The following is a 20,380-nucleotide window of genomic DNA, read 5'->3' as shown; positions in this document are numbered from 1 at the left end:
ACAGTCATACGTACTTTTCAAACAGATGTTCCATGATGGATTTATTATTCAGATGTTTTAAAGTCACTGTGGGATCAGACAAAATAGCAGGGGTGAGGTGCATGTTAACAAATTTTCGCAAATAATTATTATTGTGGTAAAAACTAGAACTGTTCAGTGTTTCTGAACAGTACTCTTAAACCTGAATGATTTGAGCACATAATGAAGTTAGGTCTGCACTTTCGAAGAACTGAAATTATATTTTCAGATACATGAGTCAGCATAAAGGATTACTACTTCTAGGAGTTCTATTTTGGTATCTGACTAAAGTATTTCCACTCAGAGTGATGGCATTCTGAGTGAAGAAATGGATTAAATATCCAATTGCATAGCGTGTAGTACAGGGTGATACTGAAATTTAGAAATCAGTATTAGAAGGTAAGCTGCATGGTGGGTCATTGCATCTGTAAGTGATTAAATTAAAAGAGGGATCTTCTTATCTCTCACCTGTGTACTTTCATCTTCCTGATTTGAGTACAGGAAGTTAGGGACCAGGAACTCTCTTGAAGACTAAAAGACAGTGAAGGTGCATATTGACTTCAAAATGTAATGATTTCGGATGGGATTTTTTTCTTGAGCACTTGGAAACTTGTATGTCCATCTGAAAATCACATTACTCATGGCTAAAAGGACAAATGTGCATATGTAGAGCAAAAACTTAGATTTTATTTCATTCATCCATAATGAACAGAAAAGAGTTTACAATAGCTCAGGAACATCATCTTTACTGTGAAACAAAGTATACTTGCTCTAATTTCAGAACAATTTCACAATATTTTTGTGTTAGTAGAGATAAGTCTTCTTTTGAATTGGATTTGAAAATAGTAATTTCCTAGGTAGGTGAAATTGTGCAAATAACACTAAATTGAAAATTGAGATACTGAGAATTGAGATGTCTGAAAAAAAAAGACACTGGAGTTCACTTAAAGATAAATCTTATATTTAAAATATTGCTATAACTTGAAATTGTTTTCACTCTTAGCAGTAAAAGAATAAGGAATTTCATTATAATTTCGAGTCTCCTCTGAAAAGGCTGCAGTTTCCTTTGCCAGTTTGATGTGATTCCTTTTCAGAAATACAAACAAAAAGTTCTTGTATACATAAGCACACCCAATTGTTTGATTTGCACCTACAGCTGGAACATTGGGAAGAAGAATGTTCTGGGAACTCATTATGCAAATGTCAGACCAAGTGTCCCACTTTATTTCAGAGTTATCATCTAGAGTATTACCACAACAAGTGGCCTTTTTTAACCAGAATGAGGTTTAACCAGCTGTAAAATTGATAATCAGTCATGGTATTTCAGAAATTGCAGTGTGAGTGGTTTTTGCATTGTCTGTGCAGTAATGAAAATTGACTTCTTAGAACATTGATTGTACCTGAAAGTAGTTTTTAAACTACCAAAGAGAAAATTTATACACTTTGTTCTGTTGGTTTTGTTCTCACTGAGCAAGAGGTGAAGTTGCATTCAGGAAAGAGGACACAAAGAAATATTGCACAGCCATGTGTTGCATGCTCAATTATCTTGTTGTGGAAAGGGAAGCAAAGTAAGGTTGGGCAGTCAACCTTTGTTCTATTTTATCCTCTTAAATTTTGAATTTTTTTTTCCTCTTAATATATCTGTATGTGTATGTAGTTGTAATGCCACTCCTGAGATGTAAAAGTTAGCTTAAAAGAGATGCAGTATGAGTTTAAAATGCCACAAAATGGTAAATAGTTTTCTTACTGTGTAAGCCGAAGATTAGAAAAATTGTTTTATTGCACATGGGGCTGATACTAAGTTCTTTCAAGTGTTTTCTGCAAGCTCACAGCCTGCTTTGTAGCAGTAGCATTTGGTTTGGCTGTTGCCAGAGGTGGCGTTTGAATCCAGCCTCTGTTTTCTCACATTTCACAGAATCATTTCAGTTGGAAAAGACCTCCAAGATCATCCAAGTCCAACCTTTGACCAGTCACCACCTCGTCAACTAATTACTCCTTCAACCCCAAATTACAAGTCTCCTCTTGCAGGTTGGGAGGATAACAGGCAAAATACAATGTACTGCTGGTTTCAGAATGGTTTCTCTTAGTCTCTGTTGTTGAATCTCTTTTCTTTTTCCTTGTATATTTTTGAGTTTGGCACTTGATGTGCTCTTTTGTGCAGAACATATAATACTGAGGCTGAAATAAACTTGGTTTATTTCCTTGTAATTATTTGTAGGGATTAAAGTAGCTTGTGCAGGAATGAAAAGACAGTTTCCCAAAGTAATAACATGAAAGCAGATCACTAGATTGAATCAGGAGTTTGCCTAGCCTAGCTACTCTGTTCCCAGCAATAGTCAATAGCTCAGAAGTGCCTGAGTGGGACAGAGTGCAGAACAAGGACTGTGCCTATTCAATTCCACTCCCCCAGCCTGGGAAGACAAAGCAGCTCAGGGAGTCTTCAAGGTGGATGTGGTGGTTTTCTGTCTCAGAGCTCTTGACAGTTTTATCTCCTTTGAATCGAATAGCCTTCAGCCCAATGTAAACTTCTTGGTGGCGGAAACATCCTGTGGCAATCAGTTCTGTGATGTGAAAAAAAACCCCTCCCTTCTGTTTTGAGTCTCTTGCATGCTGGCTTCATTTGCCTTCCATCTTCCTATTAATGGAGATCCAGCCAGCCAGGGAGTCTGAGTCACCGCATACATAGCAGACCAGGTTCCAGTTGATTGCCTGTGATACTGTCTGATGTTGTCTCTGCTTATTTCAATTTGTGCTTATCCATCGGGTATCTCTTATCTTAGACTTGACTGCAGTACAAAACAGAACAGTCATGATCTTCCACAGACAGGCCCCAGTCCATGATCGATGACACTGTGATAATACAATTCATGATGAAATACTGTTTCACAAAATATCCTGTCAGCTCTTCTAACAGCAATGTCTAGCCAAATAATCTGTGGTATTTCTGGAGATGTATGTGGCACTCTGTCAGTTATTGAGCTCTAGTCGAAGCTATTTTCAGGATTGAATACAAATACCCATCATAGGATAATGTAGGATGCAAGGGGCCTGTGGAGGTCTTCTGGTCCAAACCATGGATATATTCAATAAGCAGGTTCAATTAGATGATGTTTAAGAATTTTGTTTTGAAAATATCCAAACGTGGAGATGCCACATCATCTCTGGGCAACCTGTTCCAATGTCTGACCGTGGTGAAGAACGTGTTTCCATATAGCTGATTTCAATTTTCCAAATGGTAACTCGTGTCTGCTGCCTCTTGTCAGACCCCTCTGCTGCAGGGCCTGCTGCTGACTCACAGCCAGCTTTTTTTCACCAGGACCCTTGGATCCCTTTCCTCAAAACCACTGTCTAGCCAGCAAAGTGCCAGCCTCTCCTCATGTGTGGTGGTATTCCATCCCACACATGGAAGTCTCTGTGTATCACTGAACTTCATGAGGCTCCTCTCAGCCCATTTTCCGAGCCTTTCCAGGTCTGTCAGAATAGCAGCTCTGCCCTCCAGCGTATCAGCCACTGCCCCGGTTGTGTTATCCATGAAGTTGCTGAAGGTACACTGTGTCCTAGCTTTTGGGTCATTTGTGAAAACAAACAGTATTGGTCCCATTATCAATCCCTGGGGAATGCCAGTGGTTACCAGCTGCCAAGTTGGACTTGATTTTACTGATCACAATGATACTTGGACTCTGATGGTCCAGCCAGCTTTCCAGCTGATTGTTCACGGACCCAGTTGGCCAATGCAATTACTGTAGGAATCTGTGTTGAATACCTTGCTGAAGTCGAGATGAACAACATACTGCTCACTCCTTGGGCACTGAAACAGTCAGCTCATTAGAAAAGAGATGCACAAGCAAATTAGGCACAATTTGCTTGTGATCAGTTTATTCATTTATCTTATTCTCCGTTTATTTAGAAATGGTGTCCAGGGGCCTGAACTTAACTGGAATTCTGGCCTGTTGGTCTGCAGATCCTCCTTGTTGAAGCTAGGCACAGCACTTGCCCTTTTCTAATTAACAGGAACCTCCCCCAGTTGCTGTGACCTCTCAGAGCAGATAGAGAGCAGCCTGTTAATGATTTTGACTGGCTCCTTCACCCTCTCGGATGAGTCCTGGGAGGGTTTTTTCTGAGAAAGTGTGCCCACATTTACTTTCTTTTGCTGCTGATTTATTCATAGAAGCCTTTGTTCTTGTCCTTCATACCCTTTCAGTATGGACCTGAACCTGTGATTGTGTGTGAGGATGTGCGTGTATGTGCGTATATTCTGATTTTCTAGGGACAGAAATACTAAATGCTTCAGAGTTTAAGAGAAACAGGCTTAATCACAGTCATTCTGTGTCATGCTCTAAGTCATGCTCTTTTATGCATGGCACAGGCTGTTCTATAATATCTGAAGTGACATAATATGTTTATTTTATTATGGTCTTGTTTGGCATTTGAATATCTCACAGACACTGATAAGGTGATGTTTTTTCCTGGTCGAAGCAAAACCGAGGTGCTGTGTACAAACATAAGAAGTATTTGTTGCTTATGTTTGTCTGTTCAAGGTGCAATAGTTTGGAGTTTTTTCTTGGATGTCTAATATTATGTAATGTTTATTTTTAAATACAGTTCCTTCTGATATAACATGCAATTAGCATTAAAAGCTTCTGCAGACTGATTCATAAAGCAGAGGATATAACAACACCCACTCAGTGGAATTTATGGCTAGATAAACAGATCAGGAATCAAGAACTGTTATTTTCCCCAGTTTGTGGTCAACTGTGAAAGAAGTTCTAAATTTTGTAATGAATTTTCATACTAGCAGCTTCCAAAGAAAAGTTCTGCACTTACCTTGATACCTTTTAGACTTTACATTACTAAACATTACGAAACGAAGAAAAGTTTTTCCATGACTAAATTAATTTATTGATGAAGTACTTGAAAAAATCCTTCAGAAGAAATTTTTTGCTCTCTTCTTTGGCCCTTTGTCTCACCTCTTCTTCTGCGAAAGAAGCTCAAAGATCTTGGTAAAGCCTACTCACAGCTTGGAGGAGCAGTTGTTTGCAATGTGAAGCTCCTAATGGATCTTGTGGGAGAAATAGCTAATTAATATAGATTTGTGTACACAACAAACTTGTTGCTCAGAGACTTGAAAAATGAGTAATTATAGCAGCAGATTCCAATAGGCATTCACTTCGTCAGACTTGCTGAAGGAGGTCTCTCAAAATCTGCAGATAGCAAGTTCCTGTCAGCACTTCTTTTCTACTCTTGTACTTCATACTTTTTTACTGTAAAGCAATTCCTTATTTAAGGACTATCTTTATCTTTGCAAGACCAGACGTTGTTGATACAAAAACTGATTTTAATGTTGCCGACCTGCCCTATGCTCTGGTCAAAAGTAATTGTAGCATCACAGAATAATTCAGCTTTGAAGACCTCAGGAGGTCATTGAGGTTCAACCCCTGTTCAGAGCGGCTGCTTAGTGTCTGTCCTGAGTGTGAATCTGGTCTCTTTTATACAGGACAGTCAGTTATGTGGGTTGGATAGGTGAGGTAGGGTTAGATTTTCTCCCTGTTATGTTGTTGGGGTTTTTTTTTTTGGGGGGGGGGGGGCGCAGGGGTAGTGTTTTTGGTTTTAATTTGTTTTGGTTTTTTGTTGTTGTTATTGTAGGGTTTTGTTTGTTTTTTGTTTTGTTCTTTTTCTGGTTTTTTGGAAGGTATTTCAAGGAAGTTTCTTCAAATTACTTCAGATCACAATCTTACTCATTTTGTTCCAGAGGGAAACACGGAAGATCAAACACTTCTAGTTGGGCTTGTCAGGAGAGACAACATGTTCAACATGTTCCGTTCCGGTCCTAGAGGCTGAGGCCAGTGACCTCTTAAATGCCTTTTTGTTATTGAAGTTGCTGAGAAAACTTCAATTCTTTGATAATACCTCATCCTCATGGATTTTACAAATGATGGAGTTATTACTCTAGTCAGTCCCTAGAAGAACATGGATTGAGTTTCAGCAGAAATCATCCAGAAAAATTCCTCTTCTGCCTTAAAATGTAGAATGTTGCATTAGTAGTCCTGACTCAGGAATTGAAATGGAAGTGTTATTTCTGTTATTTTATATATTTAAACATTCTAAATATTTATTTATTTTAACATGTTTACATGTAGGCTTATGGGAAAATTTATTATGTGTTTGGGAGACAGACTTAATAGTGGATTTGACTGCAGTCTGGGGTCATCAGTGAAGTTTATTTTGTTGGACTGTGGAATAATGTATTGCAATGTGAACTCCAAATGAATCTAATATTATGTAGGAAAAAAAAGCCCTGAACATACTAAAATGCATCTACTCAAACGTATTCCATAAAAATGTTTTTTTTTCAAATTGCTTGTCCTTTTATATCAATAATACAATCTGTATTTAACTAAGGTAGTGAACAGATACAACTACTTTTCAGAATGTCAGTTAGACTTATAAATAAGGCACTTATATTTCAAGAAAGTAGTGTATACTTACTAATTAAAGGAATTACATTGATTATAAATTATTTCCTTTATTGTCAAATCTGTTTCTGTGAGAAAGCTATGTTTTAGGGCTGCTTAGCTTTTTCTTTTTAATTAAAAATTAATCTCCTTACTAACCAACAATGCATATGTATTATTGCAGAAATAAAAATCTTGTTTTCCTGATGTTGATATACTCTTTTGCCCTGTTGACTTTAGATATTGATGTTTGGTAGAAATAGATATACATATTAATTTCGTTTAAATTCCATTCATTTTCCTCCAATGTCATTAGGTAGCTACTCATGCAGAGATAATCTTAAAATAATTATTTTGTCCATAATGCTAGGCAGTCGACCATCAGTAGTTTAAGTTTGAATAAGGTCTTTTGACTCATCATTATTTAAAACTAACTTTTACCTCTTTTGGGATTTTCCCATGTCCATTTAATCTTCCCTGCTTTCTCGCACAGCCAGGCTCCCTTTCTTCCAGCAATCATTTTTACAACTATAGACTTTTCCAGAAGTTCTCCACAAAACATGTCCACTAAATAGTAGGACTTGGCCCTACTTCGACTGTTTCTATTTGGTTTTAATTGTTTCTCCCCTGGAGCAGAAGTGGTGCCTTTTTCTACTGCTGTATGGGTCAGCATCCTGCTTTCTGATGGATTGGTCTGATATCTTGACCTTAAAAAAAAAAAACAACACCTTTTTAGTTGTTAGAATGTGTACTTGCTTTTCATTTATCCATGACTGCTAAATAGTGATTCTGATGGTGTAATGTGCAATGGATAGTTGCTGAAACTAGCTTCACAGACTGAACTGTTTGAGGGTACAGAAAAATAAACAGAATAATTTTCATGATGGAGAAGTGGGATTCTTAGTTAATGTGGAACAAGGATGGCCTTGTGGTCAAAACATGATTTTTAAGAATAGACTGTACATCTGTCTCCTCCTTCACACACAGATGAGCTCCCTGACCTTTTATCTGTTTTCCTGGTGTTGCCTCTCACTCCTGCAGCTGTAGCCTTTGAAAGCCCTGTTTGGGAAAAGAGGAATGAATAAAAAGCTGTGTGTTGCATTTGGATTTTCATGAAACAGTAGGTAACGCCGCTTTTTCAGGGTGTCAGAGAAATAATTCCAGGCATGGGTTTGTTTTTTGTGCATTTGGAGGTAGTCTTTTTGCAGTTCTAGTACTTGTACTGTTCTGCTTGATTGCTTGGGAAATCCATCTGAACTGGTGCATAAATGGCTGAGGAAAAGTGACAGTCAAAATTACCAGCCCACTCTTGCTCTCTTGTTAAGGAGCAAAGCTTGCTAATAAAGGCCTTGGAGGATTCCAATGAATAGGAAATTATCTCTAGTGTCATTTTAACAGGTTTGCGTTTGTGGGCTTTGCTGCACATTAATGTTTTGAAAGCAATACGAATTCTAAAATCAAAAGTAGCTAAAGAACCTGGAAATGTACAGCGACGACAGATGAAAGCAGATTATGCTGAACTACTGAATTTTCCATGGCTACAGTGATAAGCAGCAAGACATGCAAGACCAGTTTTATTAAGGCTTAAAGAGAAAATAGAAACAGCTGATTTAGAGGAGAAAATGTGCATTTTTATGATGTTTAAGGTTTTTTTGGTTTTTTTTGAAGAGGGAAATGTTTTAGACATTATTGTCTATTCACAGCTACTGGCTTACTCCTCTTTCCAGTCCTCTTTCTTTGGCTTAATTTACTGCTTTTATGTGCTTATACCAGCAAATTTGTGAAGAGATTCCAGGTAGGCTTGGAAGGAATTTTAGAGATCACTAGTAAAGTCCTCTTCCCAGAGGTAGAATCCACAGCTGGATCTACTGTAATAAATATTTCTCTAACTCGTGAATCTCTTGTGAAGGTGATTTCTCAGCTTCCTTGGGTAGCTGTATTGTGTCAGTTCTTCACTACTGCTATTTAGAATTTCTTTCCTAATCTGTAACCTAAGTCTTCATGCCTAATTCAGCTAATTTTTATGCTCTTTCTGTGGATGTGAGGAATTGTCCATCATCATTGTCACTCATAACAGCTTTTTATGTTCTGAAAGAACTTGTCCTGTCTCCTTAGGCAAACCATTTTTAAGACTGAAGTCTCTGGTGTTGACAGCCTTCCCTAGCGCAAATTGCTTATCATTTTCTCGGTCTTGTTACCTTCCTTTCCGTTCTTTTCCAGCTTGTCTTTTGCAGTCCTCTGTACAGGGATTTACAGATCTGGATACAATATTCTGTCTTAGGCTGTAACAGCAGATGATTTGTGATCTTTATTTACAAAAGAATCTTGGTTCTCTGTGAGGTCTTATACAATGCACCTCCTGTTTATGAATCCTAGATAGGATGTCTAGTCTGCTATAACCTTGTGTTGTTGTCCGTTATCTTTTTGTGTATTCATTATTCCAGTTTTCATATTCTGTGCATTTAACTTCTTGCAAAAGCATATGTTAGTGGGGATTTTCCCCTTTTTGGTATTTGGCCTTTGAGTTGTATCTGATTGTATTTTTTCATGGTTTTTTTCCTTCTTTTTGAAGTAATTTTAAATGGGGGAGAAACAAAAGCATGTGCTCAAAACTCCAAGTTTGGTATCAGTCACAGAATTTATTTATTTATTTGTTAGTTTTTAATAGATCTGTTTCTTATTCTGTTGCTTTATTGTGATAATGAAAATATTCTGTAGAAATGGAACAGGACATACCCAAGGGAATTTCTTTTTGACACACTTTTCCAAGTCCTGATGATTACCAAATTCCTGATAAGTACCTTTTGGACATATTCTCCCTGATTTTCTATACTGTATTTTTTTACTTTGCCAATGAGAATGGTGAGTCTGGTGTTTTATTCCTATGTTAAGATGCTTTGCTTTATTGATTACATCACATGTTCTTCCACAAATCAGTTACATGGCACTGTTTTATTTTTGAGAAGAATACAGAAATCCTTAAACGCTGGATCTCCCATGTTAATCCTCTAGGTGTTTACAAAATGATTACTGTCATGTTCTATCTCCCTGTCCCCAAGTATTCTGATCTGTAGTTTAGATAGTCCTCTGCCTTTAAATGGGAGTGCTTTGATTGGCCCTTTTGAGTCTTGCTGACCTCTCTTGTTCTCCTGAGTTCTCAAAGTAAATTGATTAAGACAGTCTCCTTAGATACTTGGAGTGAATTTCAGTGGCTCTTGCTAACTTCAGCACATTTCTTCATGTATGTAGTGATTTTCATTAGGATTTGTTTTCATTCTTATCCTAGAAAGTCTGGAAGACCTAAGCTGCCTGTGCACCCTTTCTTTTTTTGTAAATCTTAATGGATTTTTATTTTGGTCATTCTTCATATAAAGTATCTTCCATTATTTTCTTGTGTCCCTTGTAAAATACAACTCATTATACCTCTTTGTCTTTCTGATTGTTATTTACATGCTTTTGCTATTCCACAGTGGTGTTCCTTGAAGTTCTTGTTGCATCTTGAACAATTTTGTGATTATTGTTTTGTAAGTAGTTAGGGTGAAGCTATTTTTGACCTGTTACCATCCTATCATTACAGTGGAACACTTTCATACTATGCCTTTCAAATAGCAAGGGAAAATGTATAAAAACCATTATAATATGCACATGGGATGCAGCACATAAGAGGACATCTCAAGGAGCATTGCTTGTACGATGAAGAAAAATATACATGTATTCAGTAGTAGACAACATTAAAACCATTTCAGCATTTGTTTACCTTCATGTAGAGAAATCAGATTGTAAGTAAGACCTGTTGTTAAGTATTTACATAGTCATTTGTGGACAGTAGCTGCTTTTAGGTTTCTAAACTGTACATGCTCAATACTGTTAAAACTTAAATCTGTTAATTAACGTAGAGCTATTGAAGAACTAGAATAGCAAGACCTCCCAGCAGTAAATGTTGGCTGCATTATCATACCCCAGATTATTCCTTCACATACTAATTTTGCTTAAGTAAGAGAAAAGTGAATTCCAACATGTCCTAGTGATCAGTGAGTAGGATGGGCTTGGGAAAATGCTTTATTTGCCTTGCATATGACCTTTTAGTTGTTTTTCATATTGCGTTCTGTTACTGAGCTGTTCTCCTTGCATCTGAAGGTAACTTCTGTGATATGGAAAGAGGTAATCATGCAGGAAAGACCAGCATTATTCAAGGCTCCGATTGGCATAAGGAAGAACATAGTGGGAATTTAATCCTCATGAAGAGTTGTTAGGTGGTCAGTTCTTGTGTGCATCGATTTGGGAAGTTCTGCCTTAAAAAGCATGTAGACCAAGTTAGGAAAATGTAATCTGAAGTTACAAGACTTTTCTATCCGTACTTTTGGCTGCAGCATATTTTATTATATTTTATTTGAGGATTTGGAAGGTGAAACAAATATTGTTTTGGTTTCCCTGTAAGTAATGCTTTAGTGAAGTTTTCACAGAATCACATGGGTGTGGATTGGAAGGGACCTTGAAGTCCCTTGTAGTCCAACTCCTTGTCTCCATGTAGGGACATCTTTTACTAGATTAGGCTTTTTATGTTTTCCAGTTACTGCAGGATTATGGATTGTTTCCTGAAGCAAGTGATACCTGTTCTATTCAGTCATGTTACTTTTGGGCCTTGAATTTTACTGTTTTCACATCATGAAAGTGAGGAATAAATCAAAGCAGCCAAAGCTGTTTTTGACACCCTGTGGAGTTTACATGAACGTACCAATGTTAGACAGGTTCAAACAGTTATTTTAACTTCAGAAACTCCTATCAGCACAGCATGGTTTAATTTGGTGAGGGCTTCAGTTGGATTGCCTGGAATTAACATGGGACTCATTGAGAAACTATTAGTATTTTTTCCCTGTTACTGCCCCTTCTGTCAGAGAAGAACATAAACATGTTGTTCCTGTATCTCCTGAACTTTTCTTGCCTCTTTTTTCTTAGGTTCATTCAGGTCTGTAAACAGTGCAAGTCACTTGCTGGGAAAGCCAAGCTCCACACTGTCCACGGAGGGGGACTGTCAGAGTGGCCAGGAACTCTCCTCCTGGCGTAGTAGAAAGGTGTTGCAAAATTTATCAAGTTTGGACTTTTCTTTTGGAAAACAATCTATGGAAAACATTTTAGCATGTTGGCCATGAGCAAAAGGCTTTTGATGGGGGCTGATCTGTCTTTGCCAGTGGTGCATTTGTTTGGAAGCTGCTATTTTTGGCCTGTGAGCTTCTGAGTCTTTTGTAAGAGCAGAAAGAGGAAGTGAACAGTGAAATCCCTTTAATAGCATATTTCCTGGTTGAAGTGACTTATCTGTGAGGCCTAGACAGAAGCAACGTCATTTCCTGGATTACTTCTCTTCAGTCTGAACAGTCTGTTTTACTGTGTAATCTTTTGACCCAGCTTCTTAATTGTAGTGAATTTTTGTGTTAAGTAATGTAAACTAGGTCTTTCAATGAAAATGTAAAGCTTTAAGGAAACAACTTTTGACAAAATGCTAATGTGCAAGACAAGTCTTTCATAAACTACCTGTTGATATGAACTTATGAACTTAAAATTTTGTTCAAAAGCTTTTTTTTTTAAAAAAAACCCACTTGTCTTTGAGGGAATATGATAATAAAGCTTGTTCACAGGGTTAAAAAAAAAAATGACACTTTCTGTTCCTTGTGGTGATGATACTAATCACCTCTCTTTGACATCACCTGTAGCTGACTGTCTTCAAGAGTTAGGACACTTCCAAATAGTTATTAATAGTTAATAAGAGTCAGTTGCACTTTCTTAAATTACCATTCATTAATAGCTACTGGTGAAAATTGTTACCAGGAGTCCATGAAAAAGAGGCAGAAAGAGGTAATAAAAAAATTAGCAGCAAATACAGTTTTTATAGCCCACAAAAAAAGCTGTGGAATCAGAATGACACAGGCGAAAAAACAGTGACATCTGAAATTTTAATACACAGCTCTGTTTAAATTGGAAGTTACAGTTGTTTTGGACCTTGTAATCCAACTTCATAAAATTTTTGTTGGGGTTGATTACTTTATTCTTTTCCCTGACATTTTGCATAAGGTGGAAGTCAAGCACACTATATATGAGTTTCTTGGTTGACCACTAAAATACCTTTGCATGAAAAGCATTAAAATATCAGGTGACTTCACCTCTCTTCTCCTCCAAAATACAAAGAACAGAAGTATACCTGGCTGATTTGTGTTAGCACGGAGTGCTTTTACATCTCCCTTAAAATGTCTGCCCAGTTGTTAGTGATCATGAGAATATTGTGGCAGTGGAAGAAGAATGCTGGAGTTTGGTGGTGTGTGTAGACTGCCAGCTAATTGGAATTGGTACTTTACTGAGCTAGGTAAAATCCTAAAAGGTGACCCAGCTGTTCTCCATCAGGGCCTTCAGCATGGTCCTTCTCTACATTTTGCAAAGTGAGGATCCATATTTCTGCTGGCACACTGTGCTCCAGAATGAGATATCCTTTTTAGAAGATGGTGTTTGCTAAATAAAGAGTAGTATGGATTATGTTGTTTTGCAGAAAATCACCTGAAGTCAGTACTTTCCATTGGATTTGTCCGGGTTATTGGGCAATACCTGCACAGTTCATGAAGTGATTAATCCATAATTATTTAAAAACTTCGTTACTTTGATTTGGTTTTATTTTATCTTCTGTAAAAATGTTGTCAAAATTAAGAATAGGTAGTAAGTCTTCTGCCCCTCTGAAAGATGAGCATGATGTCCTGGTGCATCACTCCTTTATTTGTTATGAGTCTTGCAGGAACAGTTATGATCAAGCTGAAATAATTCTTATTATTATGAAAGCAACTACTGTGCCTTCTTTACTGATTTTATTGACTGGATTAGGAACTGGCTGGAGGGCCGGGCCCAGAGAGTGGTGGTGAACGGTGCTGCATCCAGTTGGCTGCTGGTCACTAGTGGTGTCCCCCAGGGATCAGTGTTGGACCCAGTTCTGTTTAATATCTTTATTGACGATTTAGGTGAGGGGGTTGAGTCCACCACCAGCAAATTTGCAGATGACACTAAGTAGGGGAGGGAGTGTTGATCAGCTGGAAGGCAGGAGGGCTCTGCAGAGGGACCTGGACAGGCTGGAGAGATGGGCTGATTCCAGCGGGATGAGGTTCAACAAGGCCAAGTGCCGGGTCCTGCACTTTGGCCACAACAACCCCCTGCAGCGCTACAGGCTGGGGACAGAGTGGATGGAGAGCAGCCAGGCAGAAAGGGACCTGGTGGGGTGTTGGTTGACAGTGGCTGAACATGAGCCAGCAGTGTGCCCAGGTGGCCAAGAAGGCCAATGGCATCCTGGCCTGGATCAGGAACAGTGTGGCCAGCAGGACCAGGGAAGTGATTCTTCCCCTGTACTCAGCGCTGGTGAGGCCACACCTGGAGTACTGTGTCCAGTTCTGGGCCCCTCAGTTCAGGAAGGATGTTGAGGTGCTGGAGCAGGTCCAGAGAAGAGCAATGAGGCTGGTGAAGGGTCTGGAGCACAAGTGCCATGAGGAGAGGCTGAGGGAGCTGGGGTTGTTCAACCTGGAGAAGAGGAGGCTCAGGGGAGACCTCATCACTCTCTACAACTCCCTGAGAGGAGGTTGTAACCAGGTGGAGGTTGGTCTCTTCTCCCAGGCAGCTATCAGTAAGACAAGAGGGCAGGGTCTTAAGCTCTGCCAGGGGAGGTTTAGGTTAGATATTAGGAAGAAATTCTTTACAGAAAGGGTTATCAGGCATTGGAATGGGCTGCCCAGGGAAGTGGTGGATTCTCTGTCCCTGGAGGTTTTTAAGGTGAGACTGGATGTGGCACTTAGTGCCATGGTCTGGTAACCACGGCGGTGTTGGATCAAGGGTTGGACTTGATGATCTTAGAGGTCCTTCCCAACCCGGCTGATTCTATGAGTCTGTGACTTCCTTTTTTGTTTATTAACAGTGTTTTATGTTTCTTTCTGTTAGGAAATTCTAAAACTCTGTGTGTAAGACATTCATAACAGTTTATGTTACATAGATTCAAGAGTAAAATTCCACCTTTTTTCTGAGCAACAGTGGAAATATTATAGGTGTTACATCACAGAATGTTTGCAGTTGGCAAGAACTTCTTGAGATCATCTAGTACAACACCCGTGCTCATTGCATGGTCAGCTAGAGTAGATTGACCAAGACCGGGTCCAGTCAGGTTTAGAGTATCTCCGCTGGTGGGGATTCCACAACCTCTCTGGGCAATTTGTTCCAGTACTTGACCACAGGAAAAAAGGTTAGTTTTCAGATAGAATTTCCTGTGTTCTACCTTGTGTCCATTGTCTCTTATCCTGTCAGTGAGCACTGCCTTTTCTTCAGTCCCTCCCATCAGGTGCTTATACACATTGATGAGCTCCCCTGCCCTGAGCATCTCAGCCATCTCAGGCTGATGAGTCCCAGCTCTCTGAGCCTTTCCTCTTTTGAGAAGTGCTCCAGTGCTTTAGTCTCCACGGCCCATTGCTGGACTTGTTCCAGTAAATCCTTGCTTTTTGTGATTTGGAGAGGGATGGATGCTGCACTCCAGGTGTGACCTCATCAGTACTGAGCAGAGAGGAAGGATCATCTGTTCACTGGGACTCTCAGGTCCTTCTTTGCAAAGCTGCTCTCCAGCTTCTCAGGCTGCAGCCTATACCTGGTGCCTGGGGTTATTCCTTCCCTCAAAGCAGGACTTGGCTTTTCCCCTTACTGAACTTTGTGTTAATCTTCTCTGTCCAGGGGTGCACAGCCGGTGGCTGGCCTCCAACTGGACTTTGTGCCACTGATCACAGTCTCTTGGGCCTAGTCTTTCAGACAGCTTTTAATCATTTGTCTAACCTGTACTTGGTCAGTGTGTCTCTGACACTTTGTAAGATGCTTTCGTTTGTCAGGAGGTAAAAAGTAAATAAATAAATAAAATCTCTTAGTGTTGAGAATGGTCTTAACCATTAATGTATTTTGTGGTGCAAAGTGACATCTCCACAGAGGTAGTCTTATTTGTGTATGTGTTTATTTAGGACAAAGTGGCATTCAAAATGTATTTAATAATCTTAGGCCTCACCTTTGACTCTCTCCAGATATGTTTTTAGAATGAGTGATTTTAGTGATATTTTCAATAAATTATACCTTCTCATTTATTTTAAGAAAAAGGTATGAAATCAGCAGATTGTTAGCTATAGCCTCAGTTATTAAGAAGACTGAAAAGCTATCTAGTTCTGCTGTCTGCCTATAATAAACATGATATGGTCTCTGACTTAAATCTCTGTGATGCCCTATCAAGGTTCAAAAGCCTGAAGAAACAGTCTCAGAATTTTGTTCTTAGAGCAATGAATAAAACTGCCAGTTCAGGCTGAACACTGGAGTTGCTGACAATGAATGGTATCTCTGCCTCCTCTTACTATCTGAAACTAATTTTTAGTTTTATTTGTCCATGTGTAACTGGAAAAGTGTTTGTGTTTTAGAGTAATTTTTTTTAAGTTTTCCCAACTTGCAGAAAGGTGGAATTGAGCTGTCTTGTAACAGGCATTTAAAATACTATTCTTAGTTTAGATTTGGTGATCTCATCCCTTGCCATTTTAAGAGGTCTCAATTGTTTTCTGCTGAGGCACTGATAATGGGTAGCAGAATGGTATGTAGAGTTCTGGCTTGCCTTCTTTTGAGTCACTTAGAAAAAGTAATCTAGTCTTGTGAGCCTGAATTACGTGGTGAATTGTCTTCTTAAGTTTAGGTCACGTCTTGCTTCTAAGAATAATGAGCAGTTGGTTTTCAAATATCCAGAACAAGAAGGTAGAGAGACTGTGATCAGAGCAATAATATGGATAATACAAACATTTCCTGCAAATGGTTTTTGGCAGGAAATGTGTAATGAAATCCTTGTGAACGAAAATAGGAAAAATGGATTGACTGAACTCGGTATCTTAAATCAGTGTTTAATGAGTAAGATTAAAACTACTACTCCAGTTTAAGTCCCAGTGCCACTAATCAGTGGTAATATAGCTGTACTGTTTATAGAACTTGGAGCCAGTCAGTGTGTGTTAGTTCCTCTGCTGGTTTATAAACATACTTGAGAGCTTGTTTGATTTGCCTACTAGGAATGTAATGCATGCTTGAATAATATATAATCAGTCTCAGTGTAGTAGTTCTAGTGAAGTTGTTAATTAAGATTTTAGAACTCAATTAACTTTTTTTTTTTTTTTTCAGGACGGCTTGAATTCTTTGGTCCTTGATCTGGATTATCCAGCACTGAGGAAGAACAAGAACATTGATAATTTCTTAAATAGATGTAAGTTGCAAGTGGCCCTTGAACAATGACATAGTTGTGATCTGTCATAGGAAGCTGAGTGGTCAGAAATGCTTTACTGATGGTCGTTGTACTGATTTTTATAACTCTGAGCATCTGTATTCAGAAGGCTTTGGAGGACCATTTGTTACAGAAAGAAGTTTCATTTTGGGGAGTTATTATATTGCTGAAAATAATGTTGAAAAATACAAGCTGTAGATTTTTGTTTTCCTAAATACAGTTGGAAAAATCCTTTTATGTTATTTTTTTTTATCTTACGTATGTGTAGCTATATAATTTGCTAAGCATATCCAAGTTATTATTCTTCAGGAATTCATTACACAAAATGTCAGCATTGTTTATATAGTCATACTTGATCTAACCCACAGCCTTCTCTGCGTTTTTGAAACTAAAAACTAAAACTAAGGTTGTACCTTAAAATATGTTGGTGCATTTTTGCACCTTTGCATAGATGTGTGTGATTCTCCCCAAATTAATTGTAGACAGGATCTTGGAGTTCATTGAGCATACGGAAATGAAAGACTGTACATCAGAGTAGCTGTATTTTGTCTTTTCAAAGTGATTTCTATCCATGTATATAAGCAGAATATTTTTCTTGTAAAAATAGTGGGTCATTTGTTTTAAAATGTAAGTTGCAGTGAGTAACCCTTCTTGGAACAGCTATGCTTTGTGGGAGCTTATTTTGAGATCCATGGGTTTTTTAAAAGCTTTTTCTTTTGCATAAGTTAAGGTTTCTGCAGATGCAGTCTTATCAGCAACTTGTTTTTAGATTCTTTGCTTGTAAGAGGTGTATTTCTGCTCTCTGTTGTCCTGGGACTCCTTGAAATATCCACTCATGCTCCTCAGCTAAATGGTGGCCAGTGTAGTAATTTGTGGTGAGTTCTTTTGTTTGGAATTCAGTGCTTCTCTGTGAGGTTTGGCAGAGCCCTGTAGATGGACATACAGCTTTACAGTTGCCAGTAAAGTCTCACTTGGAGAAATCACTTAAAATACAGTAAATAAGAAACAGCAGATTAGGAAGTAGAAGCATACTTTGAGAGTATTCTCAGTTTAAGTTCAAAGGAATTCAAGCTGATATTTGTGAAAGAAAGGGTTTGAAACAGTATTTTAAGTTTCTTTGTTACCTGCAACCAAGTACTGTATGTGTAAAAGTAAGGGAAAAACCCAGTGAAAATGACAGAAATAACATCAGTAACTCCTATGAGCTGTTCAGATTCACTTTTACATTACTGTGGGAAAATAATTTAACTTTCTGAACAGGTTGGATTGGTTTGTTTGTTTGGTGTTTGTTTTGTGCAGCCCCTGAACATTCTTGCTGTCTGTCTGCCCTTTTTTGAAGGCTGTTGCTCCTTCTCCTTCTCTAGGTTCCCTCCAATTGTTATTTTAAATATTATTAAGTATCTGATGTGGCCTACAGGCTACCAGCAGTGGCAGAAACATGGAAATATACTTTCTTTCACAGTTTTATTACCACCTTTTTTTGTTAAATGAGCTGACAGTATACAATTGAAATAGCCAAATACTAATTAAAAAAAATCTAAGACATGTTACCAAAAAATTCATAGTAGTTTTCAAAGAGTTTTCAAAGGTGTACTTCATCCTCACCTGTTGAACTTCAAAAAAAAGGCATGTAAGACCAGACTATTTTAGCTCATAGATCGTGTGTCAGTGCATCTCTCCTAAGAATCACCCATGTAACTTCTCTCGGGTTTCTATATTGCCTGGGAGAGAATGAAAAATAAGGCTCCCTATCTTCTGTGATTTACACTTAAAAAAATAATTCTGAAATGAAGATCTGGTAAACATTTGAAGCTAGTAATCTATTGGCATTGCAGTGGGAAGAATCAGTCCTGGCAGTGATGTCTTTCAAAGTCCTTTCCAACACAGATGTTTGTGTGGTTTGTTAGGTACCAGACTGGGGAGCCGAGCAGAATTAAAGCAAAGAGTGGGGCGGTTTGTTTTTTCTGTTTGTTAAAACTAGTCAGGCAAAAGAAAAGCAGACCAGTTTCTGATTTTCATTTCACTTCACTGATACTTTGCCAACACAAAACAAGCTGCTGGGGTGCAGGAAAAAAATGGGGCAACAACTGGGTTCTTATTGGCTTTGCGATTTTATGCCATATGAAGTTGCTGAACCCATAGCCCATGTCTTCCTGGAAACTGTTCTGAGGATAGCAAGGATCAGTGGAAAGAGCGTTACACAGGCTTGCTGAAGCCTCTTGCTACCTTGGGCTTGGAAGAAGAGTTGGGAATTGTGTTAGGAATTTATGGAACTGTAAGTTGTTGCTCTCTTAGGTTAGGGAACAGTGAATTCTTGTCGCTTGTGATTTTTCTCAGCATCTGAAGAACTGTAGCAAATGCCTAGATGAGAACTGCTGTCAAAAGGTTCTGACAGGCACTGATGAACAGTCTGTGCCAGGGGCCTGGAGCCTGCATCCTTCCTCACAGCTTCCTGAAGGCAACCACAGAGAGATGGCAGGGCCATCCCATGAGTTAGCAGTGGGGTGCACAGTAAAGCAGCTGAGGTGAAGTCATTGCGATTGTTTTAATCTATATTGCACAAATCTTCAAAAGTTGTATAGAATGCTAAATAATCATCACACTTTTGGTCAGTTTAATCACTTAATTCTTCCACAATAACACTTTGAGAAAGAATTTTTTTTTCCTACCATATTCCCAGGGGTTTGTGTGCACCGTACTTCCAACCTACGTCAAATCATTGCTATGAAGGTTAATGTTTTATTAATAGCTTATTTTAGTTTAAAAATGAAATAGTTTGCACTTCAGCTGAGACATTAATTGATGTTCAGCTCAACTCATAGTTTCAAGCTGAAACTCAGATGTTTCAACTCATTTCACAAAGGAGTTTATTTATTTCCCATACTATAGGAGTTTGGTATATCCTGTTTCTGTGACCACTTTGCTGAAGCAGCTTCTTCACTTGTTTAATATGCAAGAAATTCTTTCGTTGCCTGCTTTCCCTTACTGTTCTGATTTCTTACCACTTTCTCTGAGGTATTGACCCTAAGTGGAGCCTATATTTGTTGTAAGAGATACATTAAGTATCTCATATAATACAACCCTTCCTTTTCAGTCTTTTATGTTGTTTTAATCAACTGTTGGGATTCTGGTTAAATTGCTGTGTTCTTTTAGAGTATTCATGGAAGGGAAAGCATAACGCAATATTTAATTCCTGAAACAATGAGAGGAATCTCATAGACCTCTGAGAGCCAAAACTAGTTTGCTTGTTTTAGAAAAGAAGGGTGAGTTTTCCAGCATGGGCTTGGTGTAACAAATCTTTCTTGGTGTTTTCTTTTCCTCTTCTATTATCTAGACCAAGACAATAGGTTGAGTAAATTCTTCTAAGTCACTTTTTCTGTCATCTGAGATTTGCCAAGTGTTGAATCATCTCTTGGTGGCTTGTGCCTTTTTTGGTGGTCTCCCTTTCAGGTGCTACTTAGCCTGTTGGCTGCTTTAACTTCTGGGAGCAGAAAGTTAAATAATTAAATAACAGATTTAAGCAACAGTTGAAAATATTTGATAATTTATAATCTTACCATCGGGAATAGAAGGGCACAAAAAATGGATTTTGAGTAATCCAAGCAGCAGGGCA

The 20,380-nt window shown here is 38.4% G+C and overlaps 1 protein-coding gene across 3 annotated transcripts in view; it reads left to right on the top strand.

The window, feature by feature from the left end:
- ROCK2 (Rho associated coiled-coil containing protein kinase 2) overlaps positions 1 to 20,380 on the top strand; it is a 106,492-nt gene that overhangs the window by 23,721 nt on the left and 62,391 nt on the right. For all 3 annotated transcript variants that reach the window (XM_032683823.1, XM_032683824.1, XM_032683825.1), the window contains exon 2: positions 16,668 to 16,749. In XM_032683823.1, coding sequence (XP_032539714.1) covers positions 16,668 to 16,749 — 82 coding nt within the window. The remainder of the gene's footprint in view (positions 1 to 16,667; positions 16,750 to 20,380) is intronic.

Source organism: Chiroxiphia lanceolata, chromosome 3 (genome assembly GCF_009829145.1).
Source record: "Chiroxiphia lanceolata isolate bChiLan1 chromosome 3, bChiLan1.pri, whole genome shotgun sequence".
In the NCBI taxonomy this organism is placed as follows: Eukaryota; Metazoa; Chordata; class Aves; order Passeriformes; family Pipridae; genus Chiroxiphia; species Chiroxiphia lanceolata.
This window is presented reverse-complemented; position numbering and strand designations above follow the sequence as displayed.